The sequence below is a fragment of the Trichomonas vaginalis genome, chromosome II (assembly GCF_026262505.1).
Source record: "Trichomonas vaginalis G3 chromosome II, whole genome shotgun sequence".
Classification (NCBI taxonomy): Eukaryota; Parabasalia; order Trichomonadida; family Trichomonadidae; genus Trichomonas; species Trichomonas vaginalis.
Window position 1 is genome coordinate 18,304,043 of NC_067204.1, and position 18,231 is coordinate 18,322,273.

The 18,231-nt window shown below is 31.9% G+C and overlaps 10 protein-coding genes across 10 annotated transcripts, besides 1 other annotated feature; 7 read left to right on the forward strand and 3 right to left on the reverse strand.

Annotated features, from left to right (window-relative positions):
* Positions 1–177: 177 nt before the first annotated feature.
* On the forward strand, positions 178–1,683 carry TVAGG3_0565720 (uncharacterized protein; the record flags this gene model as incomplete). The annotated part of the gene is made up of 1 exon (XM_001581768.1): positions 178–1,683. The coding sequence occupies one exon, from the start codon at positions 178–180 to the stop codon at positions 1,681–1,683; it is 1,506 nt and encodes a 501-aa protein (XP_001581818.1).
* Positions 1,684–3,543: 1,860 nt separating this feature from the next.
* Positions 3,544–3,960, forward strand: TVAGG3_0565730 (uncharacterized protein; the record flags this gene model as incomplete). The annotated part of the gene is made up of 1 exon (XM_001581767.1): positions 3,544–3,960. One exon carries the CDS (start codon positions 3,544–3,546, stop codon positions 3,958–3,960), a length of 417 nt encoding a protein of 138 aa, XP_001581817.1.
* A 403-nt stretch (positions 3,961–4,363) lies between these two features.
* On the forward strand, positions 4,364–5,907 carry TVAGG3_0565740 (negative regulation of fibroblast apoptotic process; the record flags this gene model as incomplete). Its single annotated transcript, XM_001581766.2, has 1 exon — positions 4,364–5,812. One exon carries the CDS (start codon positions 4,364–4,366, stop codon positions 5,810–5,812), a length of 1,449 nt encoding a protein of 482 aa, XP_001581816.1.
* A 1,095-nt stretch (positions 5,908–7,002) lies between these two features.
* On the forward strand, positions 7,003–8,507 carry TVAGG3_0565750 (multidrug resistance protein YPNP-related family; the record flags this gene model as incomplete). Its single annotated transcript, XM_001581765.2, has 1 exon — positions 7,024–8,463. The coding sequence occupies one exon, from the start codon at positions 7,024–7,026 to the stop codon at positions 8,461–8,463; it is 1,440 nt and encodes a 479-aa protein (XP_001581815.1).
* Positions 8,508–8,523: 16 nt separating this feature from the next.
* Positions 8,524–8,547: a mobile genetic element.
* Positions 8,548–9,610: 1,063 nt separating this feature from the next.
* On the forward strand, positions 9,611–10,424 carry TVAGG3_0565770 (uncharacterized protein; the record flags this gene model as incomplete). The annotated part of the gene is made up of 1 exon (XM_001581764.1): positions 10,100–10,360. One exon carries the CDS (start codon positions 10,100–10,102, stop codon positions 10,358–10,360), a length of 261 nt encoding a protein of 86 aa, XP_001581814.1.
* A 456-nt stretch (positions 10,425–10,880) lies between these two features.
* Positions 10,881–12,065, reverse strand: TVAGG3_0565780 (uncharacterized protein; the record flags this gene model as incomplete). Its single annotated transcript, XM_001581763.1, has 1 exon — positions 10,881–12,065. The coding sequence occupies one exon, from the start codon at positions 12,063–12,065 to the stop codon at positions 10,881–10,883; it is 1,185 nt and encodes a 394-aa protein (XP_001581813.1).
* A 467-nt stretch (positions 12,066–12,532) lies between these two features.
* Positions 12,533–14,620, forward strand: TVAGG3_0565790 (protein ubiquitination; the record flags this gene model as incomplete). Its single annotated transcript, XM_001581762.1, has 1 exon — positions 12,533–14,620. The coding sequence occupies one exon, from the start codon at positions 12,533–12,535 to the stop codon at positions 14,618–14,620; it is 2,088 nt and encodes a 695-aa protein (XP_001581812.1).
* Positions 14,621–15,075: 455 nt separating this feature from the next.
* TVAGG3_0565800 (uncharacterized protein) lies at positions 15,076–15,512 on the forward strand (the record flags this gene model as incomplete). The annotated part of the gene is made up of 1 exon (XM_001581761.1): positions 15,090–15,446. The coding sequence occupies one exon, from the start codon at positions 15,090–15,092 to the stop codon at positions 15,444–15,446; it is 357 nt and encodes a 118-aa protein (XP_001581811.1).
* A 200-nt stretch (positions 15,513–15,712) lies between these two features.
* TVAGG3_0565810 (uncharacterized protein) lies at positions 15,713–16,599 on the reverse strand (the record flags this gene model as incomplete). The annotated part of the gene is made up of 1 exon (XM_001581760.1): positions 15,806–16,495. The coding sequence occupies one exon, from the start codon at positions 16,493–16,495 to the stop codon at positions 15,806–15,808; it is 690 nt and encodes a 229-aa protein (XP_001581810.1).
* Positions 16,600–16,821: 222 nt separating this feature from the next.
* TVAGG3_0565820 (transcription-initiator DNA-binding domain ibd family) lies at positions 16,822–18,049 on the reverse strand (the record flags this gene model as incomplete). Its single annotated transcript, XM_001581759.1, has 1 exon — positions 16,944–17,954. One exon carries the CDS (start codon positions 17,952–17,954, stop codon positions 16,944–16,946), a length of 1,011 nt encoding a protein of 336 aa, XP_001581809.1.
* Positions 18,050–18,231: the final 182 nt, after the last annotated feature.

Genomic DNA, 18,231 nt, shown 5'->3' on the forward strand with positions numbered 1-18,231 from the left:
TAACTGTTTAATTATTTATTGAGTTCTAAATTTATATAAAATTTATATCAGCTGATGTTATATCTCCGTATGAAAGATATTCCTTATCCAAATTCTATTACGACAATAGTATTAAAGTACTACCAAAGATCTGGCCACTCGAGCAGATTTTAATCGTCGCATCATAGGTAAAATTGAATGGTTTACAAATGTCAAATGAAAAGGACAGCTCTTAGCTTTCTCCAGACTATTGGTAAGGATCAAGATATTAGATCCCATACATCCTCAACTATACCAGGATCAGGAAAACTTCCTCCTAATACCGGAATCTCTCCAGTTTTAAGTTCCTTAGTTAATAGTTTGGATATAGCCAATGCCGAGAAAATGGAGTCACTGAAGCTCTTAGAACAAGCACAAGAGGAGCTCAAATCAATTCAGAATGACGAAAAGTCAAAAGAAGAACTACTTCAGCCTATTTTGGAACAACTTCAAAATTTACGCCAAATTAAAGAAACCATCAACGAACAAACCTCGAGATTACAGGAAGAGTACATGAGGAACTCTTCTAAGTTCGAAGAACTCCAAGAATCGGTCCAAAACTACGTCCAACAGTCGAAAGACCAGAAATCCAAAATTTCAGAGCTCCAAAACCAAAACAAACAGATCGAAGTCGAACAGGTATCATTACGCGAGAAGCTCTCTGAGTTACAAGCCACAAGAGACGCTCTAAAGTCAAGAATCGAAAATTTGACAGAAGGAAAAGAAAAACTGACAACTCAAAATAACGAACTTACTTTACAACTTCAGAAATTGAATGAAGAGTTAGAATTGAAGCAAAATGAGTTGAAGAGCCATAAAGAAGAGATACAACAACAAGAGAAGAAGCTACAAGAGATCAGAACAGTCAACAACAACTTGCAAACAGAGATAACAAACAAAAAACAAGAAATTGTTGATAAAAAAGAAGAGGAAGAAAAACAGAAAAAACTCATTTTAGGATTACAACAAGAACTCATTGACATAGAGAACAAAGTCAAGCAAACAATGCAAGAACAAGAAGAAGCAAAACAAAAACAAAACAAAGAAAATGAACAACTTCTAAATGTTCAAAAAGAACTTGAAAATCTCAGACAAAAAGTTGAAAAAGAACTCGAGAAAGAATCAAAACTCAAAGAAGAAGTAATTGTTGCTCAAACAAATCTCGAGAATGAGAAGAAGAAAGAAGAAATGTTAAGACAAAAATTGCAAGAAATAAAGAAATCAAATAATGATTTGGAATTGAAGAATAAAGATCTCGAAAACCAAATCATGATGAAAGAGAATGCTGTTAAAGATGCTGAAGCACAGCTGCAATTAACAAAGCAAAAGATAATTGAAGAAAAAAATAATTATCAAATTCAGAAAAACCAAGTTGAAAACGAAACTTCCAAGTCCCTGGAACTGATCCAAGCAAAGAAGGCTGCAACAAAACTCCTCCAAGAAAGAAGAGACCAGTTAAAGAAGGAATTGGAACAAGAAAACCTCAAAATTAATGAAAACACAGCAAAACTCAACACTCTTCAAATGAATTTGAGTAATTCGACACAAAGAATTTCTTCTAATTCTGTAAGAGTTCCGGCAACTCCGGCATCAGGAACAAGAAACTCCCCAAAGAAGGACAGATGCTTGGAGCTGTTCGAAGAAAACGCTTTTGGAGCTCATTAATTCAAATTTGAATAAATAATTTTAATTTTAATATTTTTTTTCATTTTTCTGAAAGAACGTATAGTAAAACCATGCTATAATATCATAAAATGCAACATTTTAACGTTATTAATTGGAAATTTGAAGAAGAAAATGAATTTTCGATTAAATTTCCTCCAAAAATCAATTAAAATTATCGTGAAATTTCATTATGATATGTAACTATCAACTTGCCGATATTCCCAAAAGATAGAATCAGTATCAATCGAATATTTCATTCGCATAATTGATATTTCTTCATATAAATTGCGAGCAAATTCCTGAATAATGAAATGTTGGAAAAAGTGATCTGCTTTCACAGAATTTTGGTTCAATAATTACATTTTTTATTGAGCATTTTCAGATTGTCAGATTCAAAGAAAAAATTATGTTCGCTAAAAAAAAATTGATTTATAAGGTAATAATTTCATTAATGAGAATAAGATTATAATAAAAATTGGTTAAATACGATTATTTTTTTCAAGACTTCAAGAAGAATTTTAAATTAGCGATCATTTGTTTTTATTTTGAAATATTGCAAATTTTGACTTGTAACTTTGACTTACAACCTTTGTATATTTTTCAGTACGTTTTGGATTTTGGGAATTCAAAAATTGAAGCGAATTTAAATTTTTGAAAAAAAGTCAATAATGATTAAATACAATTAATCAATTATATTTCCAAATATGATTTTCCCATATTTTTGACAACGGATTCAAATAATATCGAATACAGCAACCAGTCTTCAATACAATGCCCATGTAAAAAGGAAATTTACGATTATAAAACGACTCAATTTCTTTTACGCATTCTCAAAAATTTAGTATAATAATGTTGCTTTTTTTTCTCTTATATCGATCATCAAGGAATATATATACATCACAAGATGCTGTTCTCCTGGATTCGTTTGGATTCAACGTGAATGGCACATACAACGTTAAATTTTCGAATCTTGACATTCCAAATCTTTATTATACTTTGCTATCTAAAAAAGAATTTCCAATAGACTTACTTTTATCAGCTTCTGCTTCAAAATTTTGCAAGGGTACGCCTCCAATTCCAAAAATTAGCATTTTAATACCAATTTCAGACAATTTCACGTTTAATGGGACTATCGAAGAAAAAAACATTTACACTCCTTTGGTATACAATTGTAACAATGATGGCATGAAGCTTGACCTTGTTCAAATTTTTCGCAATCCAGATTCATTCTTAGACAACCGTTGGATTAGCGGTGATTGGTCGCAATTCTCATTGGGAACATTCCTATGCATTGTATTTTTGTTCTGGATTGTAAATTGGTTTTGTCATTTCCGAACCAACGTCAAAATTCATTACTTCTTAACTACAACTCTAATTTTAGGAATATCATACCATATTTCATTCTTTTTAGAGCTTGTTAAGCTTAACAAAGTTGATGAATCGATATTAAATACTTCAATCAGACAATTTCTCTCATTTTGCTATAATGCCTTCATGTACATTACAATGCTGTTATCAATTAAAGGTTGGTGCGTTTACAAACAGCACTTAACAATGAAAGATATGTTTTTATCTTTTATTTACGTATTTTTATTCACTGCCTGTAATTGCGTGATGACATTTACATCTCTAGGAAAATATCAGACCATTGTTTACTTAGTTAATATGTTTTCTTTGATGTTATTAGTTCGAGAATTCATTATTAGCCTGAAAAACTCTTATATTCACTTTGTTGCACATCTGTATGTAATAGCAAATGCAGGTGTAAGTCCAACAACTACTCCTATCTATGCAAAATATAGAATGTATTATATTTTAAGATTTACTGTTATTGTTTGTTGTTTTTACATAATTTTCAGAATGATTACAGGTTTCTTTTCGAATCCTTTCCTTTGGATCGACCAATTAATCTTTGATTTGATGCAAATTGTAATGAATATTATTTTATGTCTAACTTTTAAGTTAAGCAAGTCAGAACAAGATGACCAGTATCTGATGCTTTCAGAAGATGAATACGAGCAAACAACTCCAGAAGAATTGCAATTAACTGATATAAAAGAAATTAAAATGTCAGATCTCAAATCCAAGACCGGAATTGCATGGGAAAGAGGAATAAAGCTCCCAAACGCACCTATAATTAAAGATACAGCTCAAAGATATGATACATCAAGATTATCTGCTTCAAAGATCAAGGAAATGATGCAACAAGAGATCCATGAAGAAATAATCGAAGACAGCTCTGCAGGTTATTATTCATTGGATAGTTATAGCATTTAATTTTGATTATATATTTTATTTTTGTTTATTTTTGTTATAAATTATCATGTATTTCTATCGGAAATCAACCATTTTTATACACTGATTTGGGCCATAAGTCTTTAATTTAAAAATTAATAGTAAAATTGCAAAAATAAACCTGTCTTATATGCTAAAATCAAAATCAAAGTATATCTTATATACAAATGTTATGCACATGGCTCAAAAAGATTACGCACAAGAGATAATACCTTGAATGCTTTATTTTCTAAATCCCGCCAAAATGTTCACAAAGAAAATATGGCCAATTTTTAGATATTTAGAATTACCATATTGTTCTACTATGATTTTTAAACTTTTCGATATAATGTAGCAATAGAAATCGTTTTGTTTTACAAAAATTTGAGAACTCTGTCCACATTTTATGCCGCCGAAAGCTAAAGTGACCATTCCAACAAAGGATGAATTCCACGCCCTCAACGAGAAGCTTCAATCGAAGCCAGTCGAAGCCGATTACAAGCAAATCCTCGCTGGCGCCAAAGGCGACGATGAAATTAAAGTTATGACAGCTCGTATCATTCCTCAATATTACAAGGAATTTCCAAAGAGCCAGAAAGATGCTCTTGAGGCCCTCAAGACACTTGCTGGAGATGCTAACGCAGATGTCCAGATTTGGGCAGTTCGCGGATTAAAAGATAACTTTGTTGCCAACGAAGATGACGTTGCTAAGGTTGTTTACACAGTTCTTGGCTCAGAGAATGCTACAGTATCTGATGCTGCCAAGAAGATTGTTAGCGATGCATTTTCCAACGAAGAATTTGCAAAAACATTCACATCACAAATCAAAGACCAGACACCAGCTGCTCAGGCTAAGATGATCGCTATCGCTACAGAGAAGATCACCTTCACAGAGGAAACAGTTGAACAATTACTCTCTGTTATCGAATCTGCTCTTAACTGCGCAGTCGAGGAAGGTCTTATCCTCATGTCAAAGAACAAGAAGATCATCCCAGAAGAAAAGAGAGTTGCTCTTGTTAACCAGCTCCTTGATAATCTTGATGCTTCCCTTGACTCCCAGTTTGATGAAGTTGTTGACAGCCTTCTTGTTACAATTCTTAAATTCGGACACTCATTCGGACAGCTTGGTCGCTTATACAACATTGTTGCCGATAAAGTCCTTCTAAAGTTCGAACAAGTCCCAATCGATAAGAAGATCCGTATTGTCCAACTTGTTGCCGATAACGCACAGAACGCCGAAGATGCTAAGATCCTTGAACAACTTTACAACAATGTTTATCTCAAATTCCCAGTCGAAGTTTCCGAGGATACAAAGATTAACTTCTCCCTTCTCGAGGCCACACTTTATGCCTTCTACAACCTTGCCAAGAAGTTCCCACGTAAGGCATCAGAATTAAATGGCATTCTCCTCTTCATTACAGGCCAACCAGGCGAGAATGATGGTATCTCCGAGGACGCCGAGAAGAAGAACCAATTCCGTGCCCGCCTCAACGGTATCGATACAGTTGCTAAGTCATTTGTCGACCATTACAAGGCCAAGAAGGCTTCTCTTGAAGAGCACGCCGATATCAAGACAAATACAGAGCTCAAGGAGGAAAGACGCCAGACAAAGATCGCAATCAGAACTGGAAACAACGTTCTCCACTTCTGCAGAATCCTCAAAGAGGACAACTACATCCACCAGAAGCCGCCGGCTGATGTCTCATGGAGAGCACCAAAGCTGAAGAAGTTTAACAAGAAGGGACCAAAGGGACCAAAAGGAAACCAGAAGAATAAGAAGAACTTCAACAAAGGCGGAAATAGACGCAATGAAAGACGTGGCGGAAACAGAGGCGACAACAGACGTCGTAAGTAAAGCATAATACCTTTATTTTTGATACTTGACCTTCAATTAATTACATTGAGAGTATACTACATGAATAAGTTACTCTTTTTGATTTTTTTAACTTAAACATATACCATTTTATTCTTTTTATAATTTAATTTCCTTTTTACATCCATTTAAAGCAAATTAAACTACTAATTACATCAAACTTTTAATAAATACCAAATATATAAAAAATTTCGAGGATGTTTTATTGTCGTCTGGAAAAAGTGACAAATTATCATTGTCGTCTGGAAAAGTGACAAAACTATGATTGTCCTCTAAAAAAGAGATTTTACAAGCATGTTTTGGTACCTAAATAAGAGAAGAACATCAATTCCATCTATGCATATAGTGTGCAAACACGCATGATATATGGTGTAGCTCTTTATCTGACTAAAAATCTTTTTATTTGAAAATTCGCATTGTCGTCTAAAACCGCCAGACGACAATAATAATACGGCATATAAATGTAGAAGAACCTAAATAAGGAAGAAGGATTTTAAATGTAGATTATTAGCCAATTTAACTATAAGAATGTATACATACACAAATTCTAAATATCAATTTGCTGAATTTCATATTTGTGCATTTATACATTCTTATAGTTAAAATTGGCTGATACCTTACATTTAAAATCTTTTTTCTGTTATTAATGCACATATTATCAAACATATTTAGCAACATTTTGATTTGCCAACTAAACAATTAAATGATTTGATCAATAATTCCAATATTAAATAAATATAAATCTAGCAATCAACATTTACCAACTTGATTTAAACCTAAAAGCAAACATCTAAGAATTCATTTTCTCATATCAATGTTAAAATATTTATATTTCCAATGCATTCTCATGAAAGTGAGTCAGATATGATATGCATGATATAGTTTACCAATGTGATCCCTCCATAAAACCTTTTTTGATCCCTTCTTAATTTAATTTTCCCAATTTTCTCAATCAATTGAAATATTGCAATTACGATCGCCTTATCCATCAGATGGCCATTACATAATAAGATGAAATAACAAACAATTTTGAGTTCTTGGGAAAAAAAATTTAAAATCAAATTTCATCAATATTCTAATTGAATGTGATAAATGGTGGAAGATTTTAAGTGTCCAAACTTGGCTCAATTTTTTCTGAAGAATTCAATTTGAATTCGAAGTGATCCCGCAGAAAAAATTTTATTAAATTCATTATGAAAAACGAAGAAGTAAAATCTCTTACCTCTCTCAACTCTATGGAGAAAACAGAAGAGCAAAAGCGTTTCGAATCCAAAAACATTGTATTATCTCTGCTAACTCTTAGTGTTGGTCCTTTAATGTTCAATAGCGGTATCTCATTTCACGATGCCGTCGATATGATGCTTATTTCTAAAGCTCTTGGTGGTGATTCCATCCAAATTGTCGGATTTTCTTCATTAATCCGATATTTATCAGTCTGTGTAACAATTTATTTTGCTCAATCAACAATTGCTAAAATTGCAGCCCTTATTGGTGCTGGCAAGAAGGAAGATGCCGAACAAGTTATTACAGATCTCTTTAGAATCTCTTTTGTTTCAATGATTTTAGTTTCAATCATGTTTTACTTCGTTGCTATACCAATGCTCATATTCATGGGATGCACACACGACATTGCTGTTGAAGCAAGACACTATTTAACTCCAATTCTCATTGGTATGCCCTTCATGGCTCTTTTCCAACTCAGTTGCGGCTTCATTCAGAGCCAGGGCCGTTCCATTCTTTGCGGTATCCTCCAATTCGCAGCTTTCGCCTTGAACTGCGGTTGCATTTCTCCAATCTTACTTTTCGCCGTCAAGGTTCCAATTAAATTTGCCGGTATCTCATTCGCCCTTTCCCAAAGTATTCCAGGAGTTATCTTGGCAGCATTGATTTTTACAGGTAAATTCAATATCCGACCAAAGTGCTCAATGTTCCTTCGTCCTGTCTCCAAAGATACCCTCAATGCACTCTTATTAGGTACCCCCTACATTCTTAACATTCTCGCCGGTGCGATTCCTCCGATGATCTTACTTCGCTACATGATGCTTGCAGCTACAACATCTGGTGAAGCTCCAATGATCGCTGCTGCATTCTCCGTCTTCTTGAAGCTTCAAAGTGCTGTCAACTCTGTTTCAATTGGAATAAATCAGGGTTTGATGGCCACAGGAAGCTATGCAAGAGGCGCTGGCAACTATACAAGGCTTATACAGTTATACATACGTGCCGGTTTGATTACTTTGACATATCATTTATGTTGGATTCCATTGATGCAGACACGTGCAGATTGGGTTGCCAAGATATGGATGGATGATGAAGAACAACTCAGATTCGCAAAATATTTCTTGAGAATTCCATTTTACACAAATTGGTTAATTCCTCTTAATGATTCCGCAGTTAACTTCGTTCTTGCATCAGGAAAGCCTGTGCTTGCCATGGTTCCATCATTACTTCGTGGTACTGTCTGCTTGATTGCAACATTCGCTTTTTATTACACAGGAAAGGACAAACCACAGAGAATGATGTACACATACAACACTTTTGATGTTTCTGTCTTGTTGTTCGATATTGGACTTGTTATCTACAACCTTCGCTATCTTTATCAGCTCATCAGGGAGAATTATGATGTTCTTAATTAAATCCCTCTCTCGTTAATAAAATTTAGAGATATACTATGTATCAATTATATCATCTTTTTTTTACCACTTTCTGACATTCTCTCAATTTTTTTGACACACAAGCTTTCTATCCCAATATTCTAAGGCCAAAAGTTAAGGTTTTTGGTCAGGAGAAAGTAAATATAAATCACTATATAGTACCTAATATGGTTGATATACTTTTCTGTTGTTCAAATAAAGATATATTGATTTTTTAAAATCTCTCAAATTCAAATTGTAGGAAACTTTTGAAATCTTTATCTTGGTATCTGAAGAGCTTATGAGGATATAGTCTATAGTAATATGTAACTATATGAACTGGTGCGTATAGCCCATATATTTTCATTGAATGAAATCAATGCTGTATCCTTGAAAAAAAATGGAATTTTTGAGTACATATAATTCCTATAAGTGAAGCCTTATTGAGTTATTATATGTCATGATAGTTATTTATATTCTACAAAATCGAGCAAATTAGTCTTAAAATATATAATCGTGGAACTCAAAACATTTATTGGAATATGAAATTAAAATTTATGTAAAATACTTATCCATGACTATTGACAGTATACAATATCGATTGCATTCATGCAAACATAAATGATAAGCAATTAGATACTATTGTTGTAGATCAATTTGATAGAGAATGAAATATAATATCTTGTTGATATATGAACACTATTAGAATAGAAAGAATAATTCTTTTTTAATCCATTTCTATATTGATCAAGAATTTATCTTTTGAATGTTCCAATTTGTTTGTAGCAACAATAGGTGTTTACATGAACTAATATCACACAACAAAATACATTTATATAGTGCGATGATATCACAACAGTTGCATCATTTGGACAACTTTTGAGAATTGTTCAAATTCTTGGTCTTTGAATTGAACAATATACATATTATATTTCGAAAAGCATACTTATGTGATCTATGGTAGTAATAAAGAAACTTACAAAAGACGGCAATAAAAAATAATCGAGCAAAACATGGCCTTGATTGAATAATGATTTATGAATTAAGCGGTTTACAGTGAATTCAGAATCAGAGGGAGCTGCATTACTTATTGTGCCATATGAATTTTTTATCACCACTATAAAAACAATAGAAATTTTTGAATAAAAAGATTTAAATGAGTATACGCAATTTTAAAGCCAATGGAGGCGCAGGCAACCAAGAGGTTACGTTCGAAGCGCTTGACCAAATGGCAGCACAACTTTTCAAACAGATTGGTCGTTCATTCGAAACAGCCAATAATCTCGAAAAACAGCCAGACTTAAAACTTTATGCAAGATTTAACAAAACAATGGATGATGCACAGAGAAAACTCAAGGACTACATGGAGAAATTGAACGACTTGCGTCAAAAGGAAGCTCAGCATCCATTAGAAGGCAAAATATCAACAGCCTTAACCAATTGCAGAAAGCAAATCGAAAAGATACAAGAAATTCAAAAGAGATTAGTTGAACCACACAGAATTCTCGAGGAAGAAGAAGAAAAAAGAAAACAAGAAGAAGCAGAGAAATACGCAAAATCATTGGCTCAAGCAGAAGCAGAAAGACAAGAACGCGAAGCCGAGGCTTTACAACAAGCTGCAGGTGAAATTGTTGAAGATATGACAACACTTGTAGATTTAACAAATCAACTGAACGATAAACTCGATGAACAACACGAACAAATAGGTAGAATTGAAAACAATATCGATGATGCTCACAAGGAAATGGTTGCTGGTAATGCAGACTTGGCAGAAGCAAATGAGCACCAGAAGTCCGCCTCAAAGTGTTTGTATATTATTATATTCGGTATCATTGGTGGTCTCATCCTAATCGCTGTTGTTGTTATCATCATTATGAAAGTTGTCTTGAAAAAGTTCTAAATCTATTTACATAGTGTTTACCTTCTATTTAAAAATAAACAGTTATTTGATATCTTTAGCAAATACAACAGTATTTCGGTTGTTTTTTTGAGGTTGAAACAAAAATCTTTAAATTTAAATTAGATTATTGGCCAGAAGTATCTTAGATCAGAATAAACAACTTTGTAGTGGTAATGATCCATTCAATGTTTAATAGCAATCTTATAAAGCAAAATCCAAAAGATTTGGATATTTTTAAGACTGCACCAATAGAATGATCATTTTAGGACGGTTGATTGCTTGCATTATATTGGTAATAATGAGAGAAAATGCTAGATATGATCTTAAAATGTTCAGACAATTGTCAAAGAGCTGTAATAGAAAAGATCATTAAGATAAATGAGTAATTCTCGCAACAATATAGGATAATTTTGAAGAATAATTTTGATATTTTTTCAATAACTATTTGCAAAGTAATAATATATAAATAACAAAGGTAGTTACGCATAAATAACAAACAAGTTTATTAAAACAAACAAAATTATTTCTTATTTTTCAATCGCTTCGGGAATTTCTTTGGAAGAGAAGCAAGGAACTGTTCAGAGTTAGGACCACCACATAAGTTATATGTTGGCTTATGAATTAAATACCAAGATAAAATATGATCAGATAATCCATTAAATAACGACAAATAATGGAGGGATTTGGCTTCTGATATCTTCCCATGCTGATATAAGTTTCGGATTATAATAATTGTGTCACAATTTGAGTTCAAATAAAAATTATCAGAATAATGGATTTTGAGGGCTTCAAAACCGTTGGCCGAGTAATTGGAAGGGAAATTGAGTTCATCTATGATACTTCCAACGTTATTCAGCTTGAAAAGTTGAATCATCTGGTAAATCTGATCCAAAGTTTGCATATTTAGTATAGGTAATGATGGTTCATCTATTTTGGACTCTTCAAGTATGATTTTCGCATTCTTTTTCCTTGATCTGATGATAACTACACAAAACATGACAAAAACTGAAGAAGAAAGGACTCCAAGTGCCCCAATGAAGTAGTAGGATAATGAACATAGGTTAGATCTTGGTGTTTCCCTTTGATGACTTTGGATATTCGCCCGAACAACAGGAACAACGGGATCTTTTCGGGGAATGTATTTCTCTGTTGAAGAGGATTCATCGTAGTCGATATTTGATGACTCTACACTAAGCTTTGCATCAGATTTCTTATATAATGGCAGATTTTCTTTGTTTGGATTGTAATCATCATCAATATTATCATCAGAAATAGGTTGGAATCGCTTGTTATATCTAACTGAAAGTGGATGCTCATTTGGTTTTGGTGGAATTTTCATTTCTGCATTTTGTGGTGTATTTGGTGTTTCATCGACCTTCAGAATCAAAGTATTTCCATCTGTTTGATTATTGTTAGATGACGGAATTTGAATAAATGGAGTAAATAAAGAATAATCATCAGATTCTTGAAGCATGATTGCAGCTTCATTTGAATGACCATAGTATTTTCTATATGTTACGGATCCCATTGTAAATGCACCTTCCTGATCTTCAGTGTCTTTTTTTACCCAAAAATCGTATTTCTCGTTTTTTAATTTATCACGGAGAAGATCATTCTCAGGAAGCAATTCTAAGATATTTTGCCTATTGTTAAATCCGTGCACCCATTGTAAGGAAAAAATGGAAAAACAAAATAGGAAAAACATTTTTATAAAAAGTGACAATATTATAACAATTCTAAAAAGTGTCAAGAAAAATTTTTCCATGTTGATAATTCTTATTTTGATTTAGATTGACTGGATTGTGTGGACAATCATGGAATAATTTGCTCATTTTACATATTAAAAGAGGAAAAAGAAACAAATTCTTTTGATTTTATTACAAAATCAGCTTCAGAAGTTACTGTGATGATGTCAATTAGGCGTAAGTGCATCATTAAATTGCTACTGCTAATTTATTCTCAACTGTCCAAATTTTTGACTACTTTTTTTTAATTTGCTTCTCAAAATTTGAGAGATATTCAAAATAAAAATGAAAAATTTTATTGAAAAAGTGCATAATGAAATACAACCTTTTTACACTTTTGTTGGCAAAAGTATAAAATGTTTAAATTTTGACTAGCAGTTTATTTGAATTCATTGACATTTTTTTTCATTAAATCATTTTTTAATACATGAGTTCTCAAGCTTGTGCCACAAATGCTAATGAGATTTTGATGATCCTCAAAGGATACAATGATTCCGTCAGACATTTATACCATTTGCAAAGTAATTTTTCAGATGAACTATACCAAGAATTCAAAGAAATTTTCAAGATGATCCAACAAAACTTGTTAGAAACGAAAACATTATATCTACGGGAGATTTTTAACATTTTGAATCCAAAACAGCCATATATTCTACGCAATTTAGAATTTTATTCCTGTTTATCTTGCCATTTTGCTTGGAATTATAAAGATAAAGACACTTTTAAATCTAGAGATTGTGATTACAGAAAAATTCTGAACAATGATCCTGTATTCATGGCAATTGTATACCATGATAAAAATTCATTTGATTCATTAACAAAAAGTGACAATTTCGACAAGAATCAAAGATACAATAGTATCATCCAAGCAGACAAACAAATTTCCATTTCATTACTTGAATTATGCTGTGTATCAGGTTCTTTAGATTGCTTTAACATTTTAAGAACAAGATTCAACTCTGAAATTACTCAACTATGTCTACAACTTTCATTTTTCGGCGGAAATAAAGAAATCATTACTGAATGCTTGAAAGTTCATAAACCAGATGATGAATGCATGACTAATGCCATTATTTCTCATGATATGGAATTATTTAAGATGCTATTCAATGAATACAAAATGCAACCAAAACTTGAAGATTTTTCAAATTATCATAATCTTGAAGCATTTTTGTATTATTTCGATCAATCAAAATCAAAAGATGCCAACAAATTCTTTATTCTTTCATTAGGTTTCAACATTCCATCGCTGTGCCAGTATTTCATACTCAATGGTGCAGATATAAACACAAAAGATGAAAAAGGAAAAACTGCACTTCATATTGCAGTTCTTTCGTACCACTTAAAACTTGCCGAGTTTCTTGTTTCTCATGGCGCGGATTTGTACGCAAAAGATAACGAAGGTAAGATAGCACCCCAATATGCAGATCAAATCAAGTCAATTGTATTAGTCAAGTTATTTATATCAAATGGAGTAGATTATCTTAAATTATTCCAATTCACAAAACCTGCAGATGGAAATCTTTATTCGGAGCTTAACAATCGCTTCAAAGATTACATTGAAACAACAAATGCGTTATTTTGCCTTAAAACAAGAAATACAGAAGATCTCTTAAGAATTGCCAAAATGGTCAAAACTAATCTCATAGACAAACTTTTAATTATACCTAGTTGGGAATTATTCGAATTTTTGGAGAATACACATTTTGCATTTAAGAATGAATATTCTCAAATTGAAAAATGTATATTTGAAAATGTAAACATCGATGCAAAAACAAATGATGTTAATTACGAACCAATTTTAAACGCAATAAAGAACGATGATCAAAAAACTTTTAGCTTTTTGATCAACGACGACAATTTTGATGAACATGAAGTGAAAGGTCATTTTTACATTGATGGCGATAAATGTTCATATCTGGAAATATGCTGTAACTATGGAGCTGTTAAATGCTTTAAGATATTGAGATCAGAATTTGACTCAACAATTACCTCAGAATGCTTAGACTTTTCATTTTTAAGCGGAAATCCCGAAATATTTCATGAATGCTTGAAAGAAATTACTCCCGACGAAAGCTGTATGGAATATGCCATCGTATCACACAATGTTGACTTTGTTTCATTTTTGAAGAATGAATATGGAATAGAAATTGATTTATCTATGTGTGTACATCATATGAATCTTCAGGCATTCTTGATTTATTTAGATCAAACTAATGATATAAATGGATGCTTTGTTTATTCATTAGGATTTAATATCCCGTCTCTTTGGAAATATTTGCTATCAATTGGTGCAGACATCAATGCAAAAGCTGCAGATGGCTCTACAGCTCTTTTCCATGCAATTGAATTTTGTGATCAATACACCGTGGAACTTTTGATTTTATTAGGTGCTGATGTCAATGCAACAAATAACTATGGCATTTCTGTTCTTGAATTTTCCAAAAAGTATAGTTATAAAGAAATTCCAAATCTTCTTATTTCATATGGAGCGGAACAAAATAATACACAGTAAGACAACCAATTAATATTATTAGAATAAACTATTTTTTAATAATCCTATTGATTTTTCTATGCTAATGTACTCAAAATGAATTGAAAATATATCTCTTCAAATTTTAAAGTTTTATGCTAAGGATTTGATAATAGATTCATCACTATGTAATGACAGATAACAGTTCAATAAATACATATGGAAAGAATCCGGCACGCAATTCTAAAATGCATAATGATGAAATCAATTTCAAAATAGGTATTTTCTGAGACAAGATAGGTATTACTAATATGAAGCAGACTTTAAGATAACATTATTTAAACAAGTGATGAAGGCCTCCTTTTAAATTTGAAATCGAGAATATTTCCTAAATGCTTTAGGCTATGATTCAATTGTATGACATGGAAGTGTGCTTGTATTTGATTTAAAAATACTAATTCCAATTGACAACGATTATTGTAAACTCTTCATTATAGAACAAAAAAAAATTATGCAAAGGCCAACAAAAGAAGCTCACGAGCATCTTCAAGCCATGGTTAGACTTGCAAATTTATTAATTACTGAGTCAATAAATCAAACAGATCCAATTTTGAAACCAGAAAGAAGTATTTCAACACAAGATTTTCTCCGAGAATATACAGAGCATTCCAAAGCACTTTCTCAAATAATGAGTACCATTGGTCAGCCAGAAGATTTAGATGTTCCAGAAGATATTGACGAACAGATAGAACAAAGTAGGAAAGAACTTGCAGACGCAGTCCAAAGATTACAAGTTAAGCTGAATAAGCTTAACCACCTAAGATTTTGGATGGATAATATGGTCATGGAAAAGACTCCAGACCACTAATTTATTTGATCTTTAATTTTCCTTATAGTGTTATTATTCACAATAAATTTTAAATGTATTATTTATATTACAAAATCATCTACAATAACTTTACTCTTTCTCTTTGCTTTTTATAACCAAAATATTCCATATAAAGTTTTTTGCTTGAATTCAAACACAATGAATCACTTGAATATAGTACAAACAATAGAATGATTAACTTACACATTATGAGTCATGAAAAACAAAAAAATAATTTTAAAATAACAAACAGATCTTTATTGTATTAAAAAACTAATAGCAAATAAATCATCTTTTCATTGTAGTATAGTAGATTCATGCCTAAAAATCATTAGATGTTTGAAAAATAATTAGAAAAATCATTTCATATGATATTGATTTGCATAAACATTAGGAGGTAATTTCCTTTCTAAAATCTTTTCATTACTGCGTAAATCAATATGAATTTGGTTATCTTCCGGAATACCTTGAAGAATCGTGTCAATATCAGATGGGGACAGTTCACATGACGTGCAAATTATATAGTTAACTTTTGGCTTATTTCGGATGTAATTTTGTAAGTAATTTGCTCCAATATAACCAAAAGTATTTCCTGATAAATCAAGAGAGTTAATTTCTTGGCATGATATGCCATTTAATAGAGGGAACATACCATTCCCTGATAAATTGCAATAACTAAGGTTAATATCAATTAATGACGTCTTTTTACCCAATAAATCAAGCAAAATCCATATGGATTCATCAGCTATTGGGTTGTTTGATAGGTCAATAGATACTAGGTTAATTGTCATAAGTTTTTTGACAAGGATTTTTAAATGATTATGCTTTAATCCTAAATTTGAGAGCCTTATAGATTGCAAATTAGGAGGTATTAGTGGCATTAAATAGTTAACATCATCAGGTGATAGGGAGCAATGGCAAATGCTTAATTCCCGAATATCTCCTATTTTTAATGTAACAAAGTTCTGAAGAATCTCTGAAAATGGTACAGTAAAGCCGTGTTTCTTTCCATCACTCATTAAAATTGAAACATTAACAGTTTTATTCATTGCAAAAAAAAAAAACTTTGAATACAACAACGATCATTTCGAATTCAAAAAATCAGTTTGAGGAAAAAATGATGAATTTAGACAATTTCAGCCGAACGAGTCTTCTCTTTCAAAAGATCAACCAATGTTGAATGGTTTAAAGAAACATCTACTCGTTTTGGCAAAATTATTTATCTAAAGTATAGAAGAATACCGAATTAACATTCTGACTTTTCGGTAAAATATCTAAGATATTGAACCATGTGATCTGAGCATGAGCTGTTCTTATAGAATAATTTTTAGAAAAATTTGCAATCTATATTTCAGTGCTTCAAAGGCTTAGAACAGAATCTTATACTATACACAAAAAATTAACAAATTTTATAGGTGTTTTAAAAAACAAAATTAGTATTTTTTTAAAATATATATACAAACAAAATAAAAATAAGAAAATAAGGGGATAAAGATATCAAGCCCTTGGGACGACACTATTTGTCATACCGAAAACTAGTTTTTCATTCCAATTTGCAGTAATTTGTCCTGGAGCATGAACCAAGAGTTTTACGTTCTCATAATCAACATCAGAGATGTCCAAACCTTGGCAATAAACATTTGCTTCGTCCATTGTCAGTTCACGAAATCCTAAACTTGGGAAATTTCCTTGTTTATGGAAAAGACCGCCGTCAATCGATTTGATTCCGAGTAACCTGGCGAAGCAGCACTTTCTCACCTTCAAAATATTTGGACTTATCCATTCAATACCAATAAGTTCTTTCAGCATTGGATAAATTTGGACTATTCGTAGTGCATTGTATAGTTTGTGAATAAATCTGCAATTTATATTGCTTTTTCGTTGGAAGAAATCTAAAATGATATCACCAAGCAAAAAATCTTTGTTTGGCCAGTAAAGGGAAGGTATAAAACCGCATTGCGATGGATTAATAAAATGTGAATTTGTTTGCAAGATTGAATTGAACTGATCATCAGTTCTGGCTGAGATTGGATCTGTTGATTGCCAAATTTCAGCTCTTTTGCTACGTTTTGCTCTAGGAATGAATGTATCCATGGCAGCAGCGCAAAATTTGGAAGGTAAAGTCTGATGTATTGGTCGTTTTGATAAAGGAACCATATTTGGAGAAGTAAGACCATTAAAGCTTCGTAGTCTTTGCTGAGAATTGAGCATACGGATGTTTGACTGTGATGCACTCATATCAATTGGCGATAAACCTGCTGACATTCCTTGAGATTGAATTCTTGGATTTCGGAATGGTTCTGAGAAATAAGGTGAATAATTTTGGTTAATACTACTAGAATCGCATGAAAAACTTGAAGAGTAGTCGTTTCTAGCTACTTCATCAAAAGAAAAATCTTGAGCAAAAGTTTCTCCGGTACCAAAGAGGTCTGTCTGATCTTCCTGTTGATTTGACCCCTGCCCTTGGTTATCAAAATCAAAATCATCAAAAGTAAAATCATCAGACATCTTTTTCTAAATTTTTTTTCTGTTTTACAACGAATGGCAATTTTTGATCAAAATTTTGCGTTTTCTCAAGTCGGGATTATTAAACAACATCTTATCTAGCGCATTTTTTACAATTCCATATGGTTGAAATTGAAAAAGCTGGTAAATTTTTATCAAAAAGTATTGATTCACTGCATAATGAATAGGACAAAATATATTAAAATTTGATTGTTGAATATTTAACCAATAATTTTGTCATTTGGCGATGAATTTATCGATGAAATTTGTGATTTTGAGG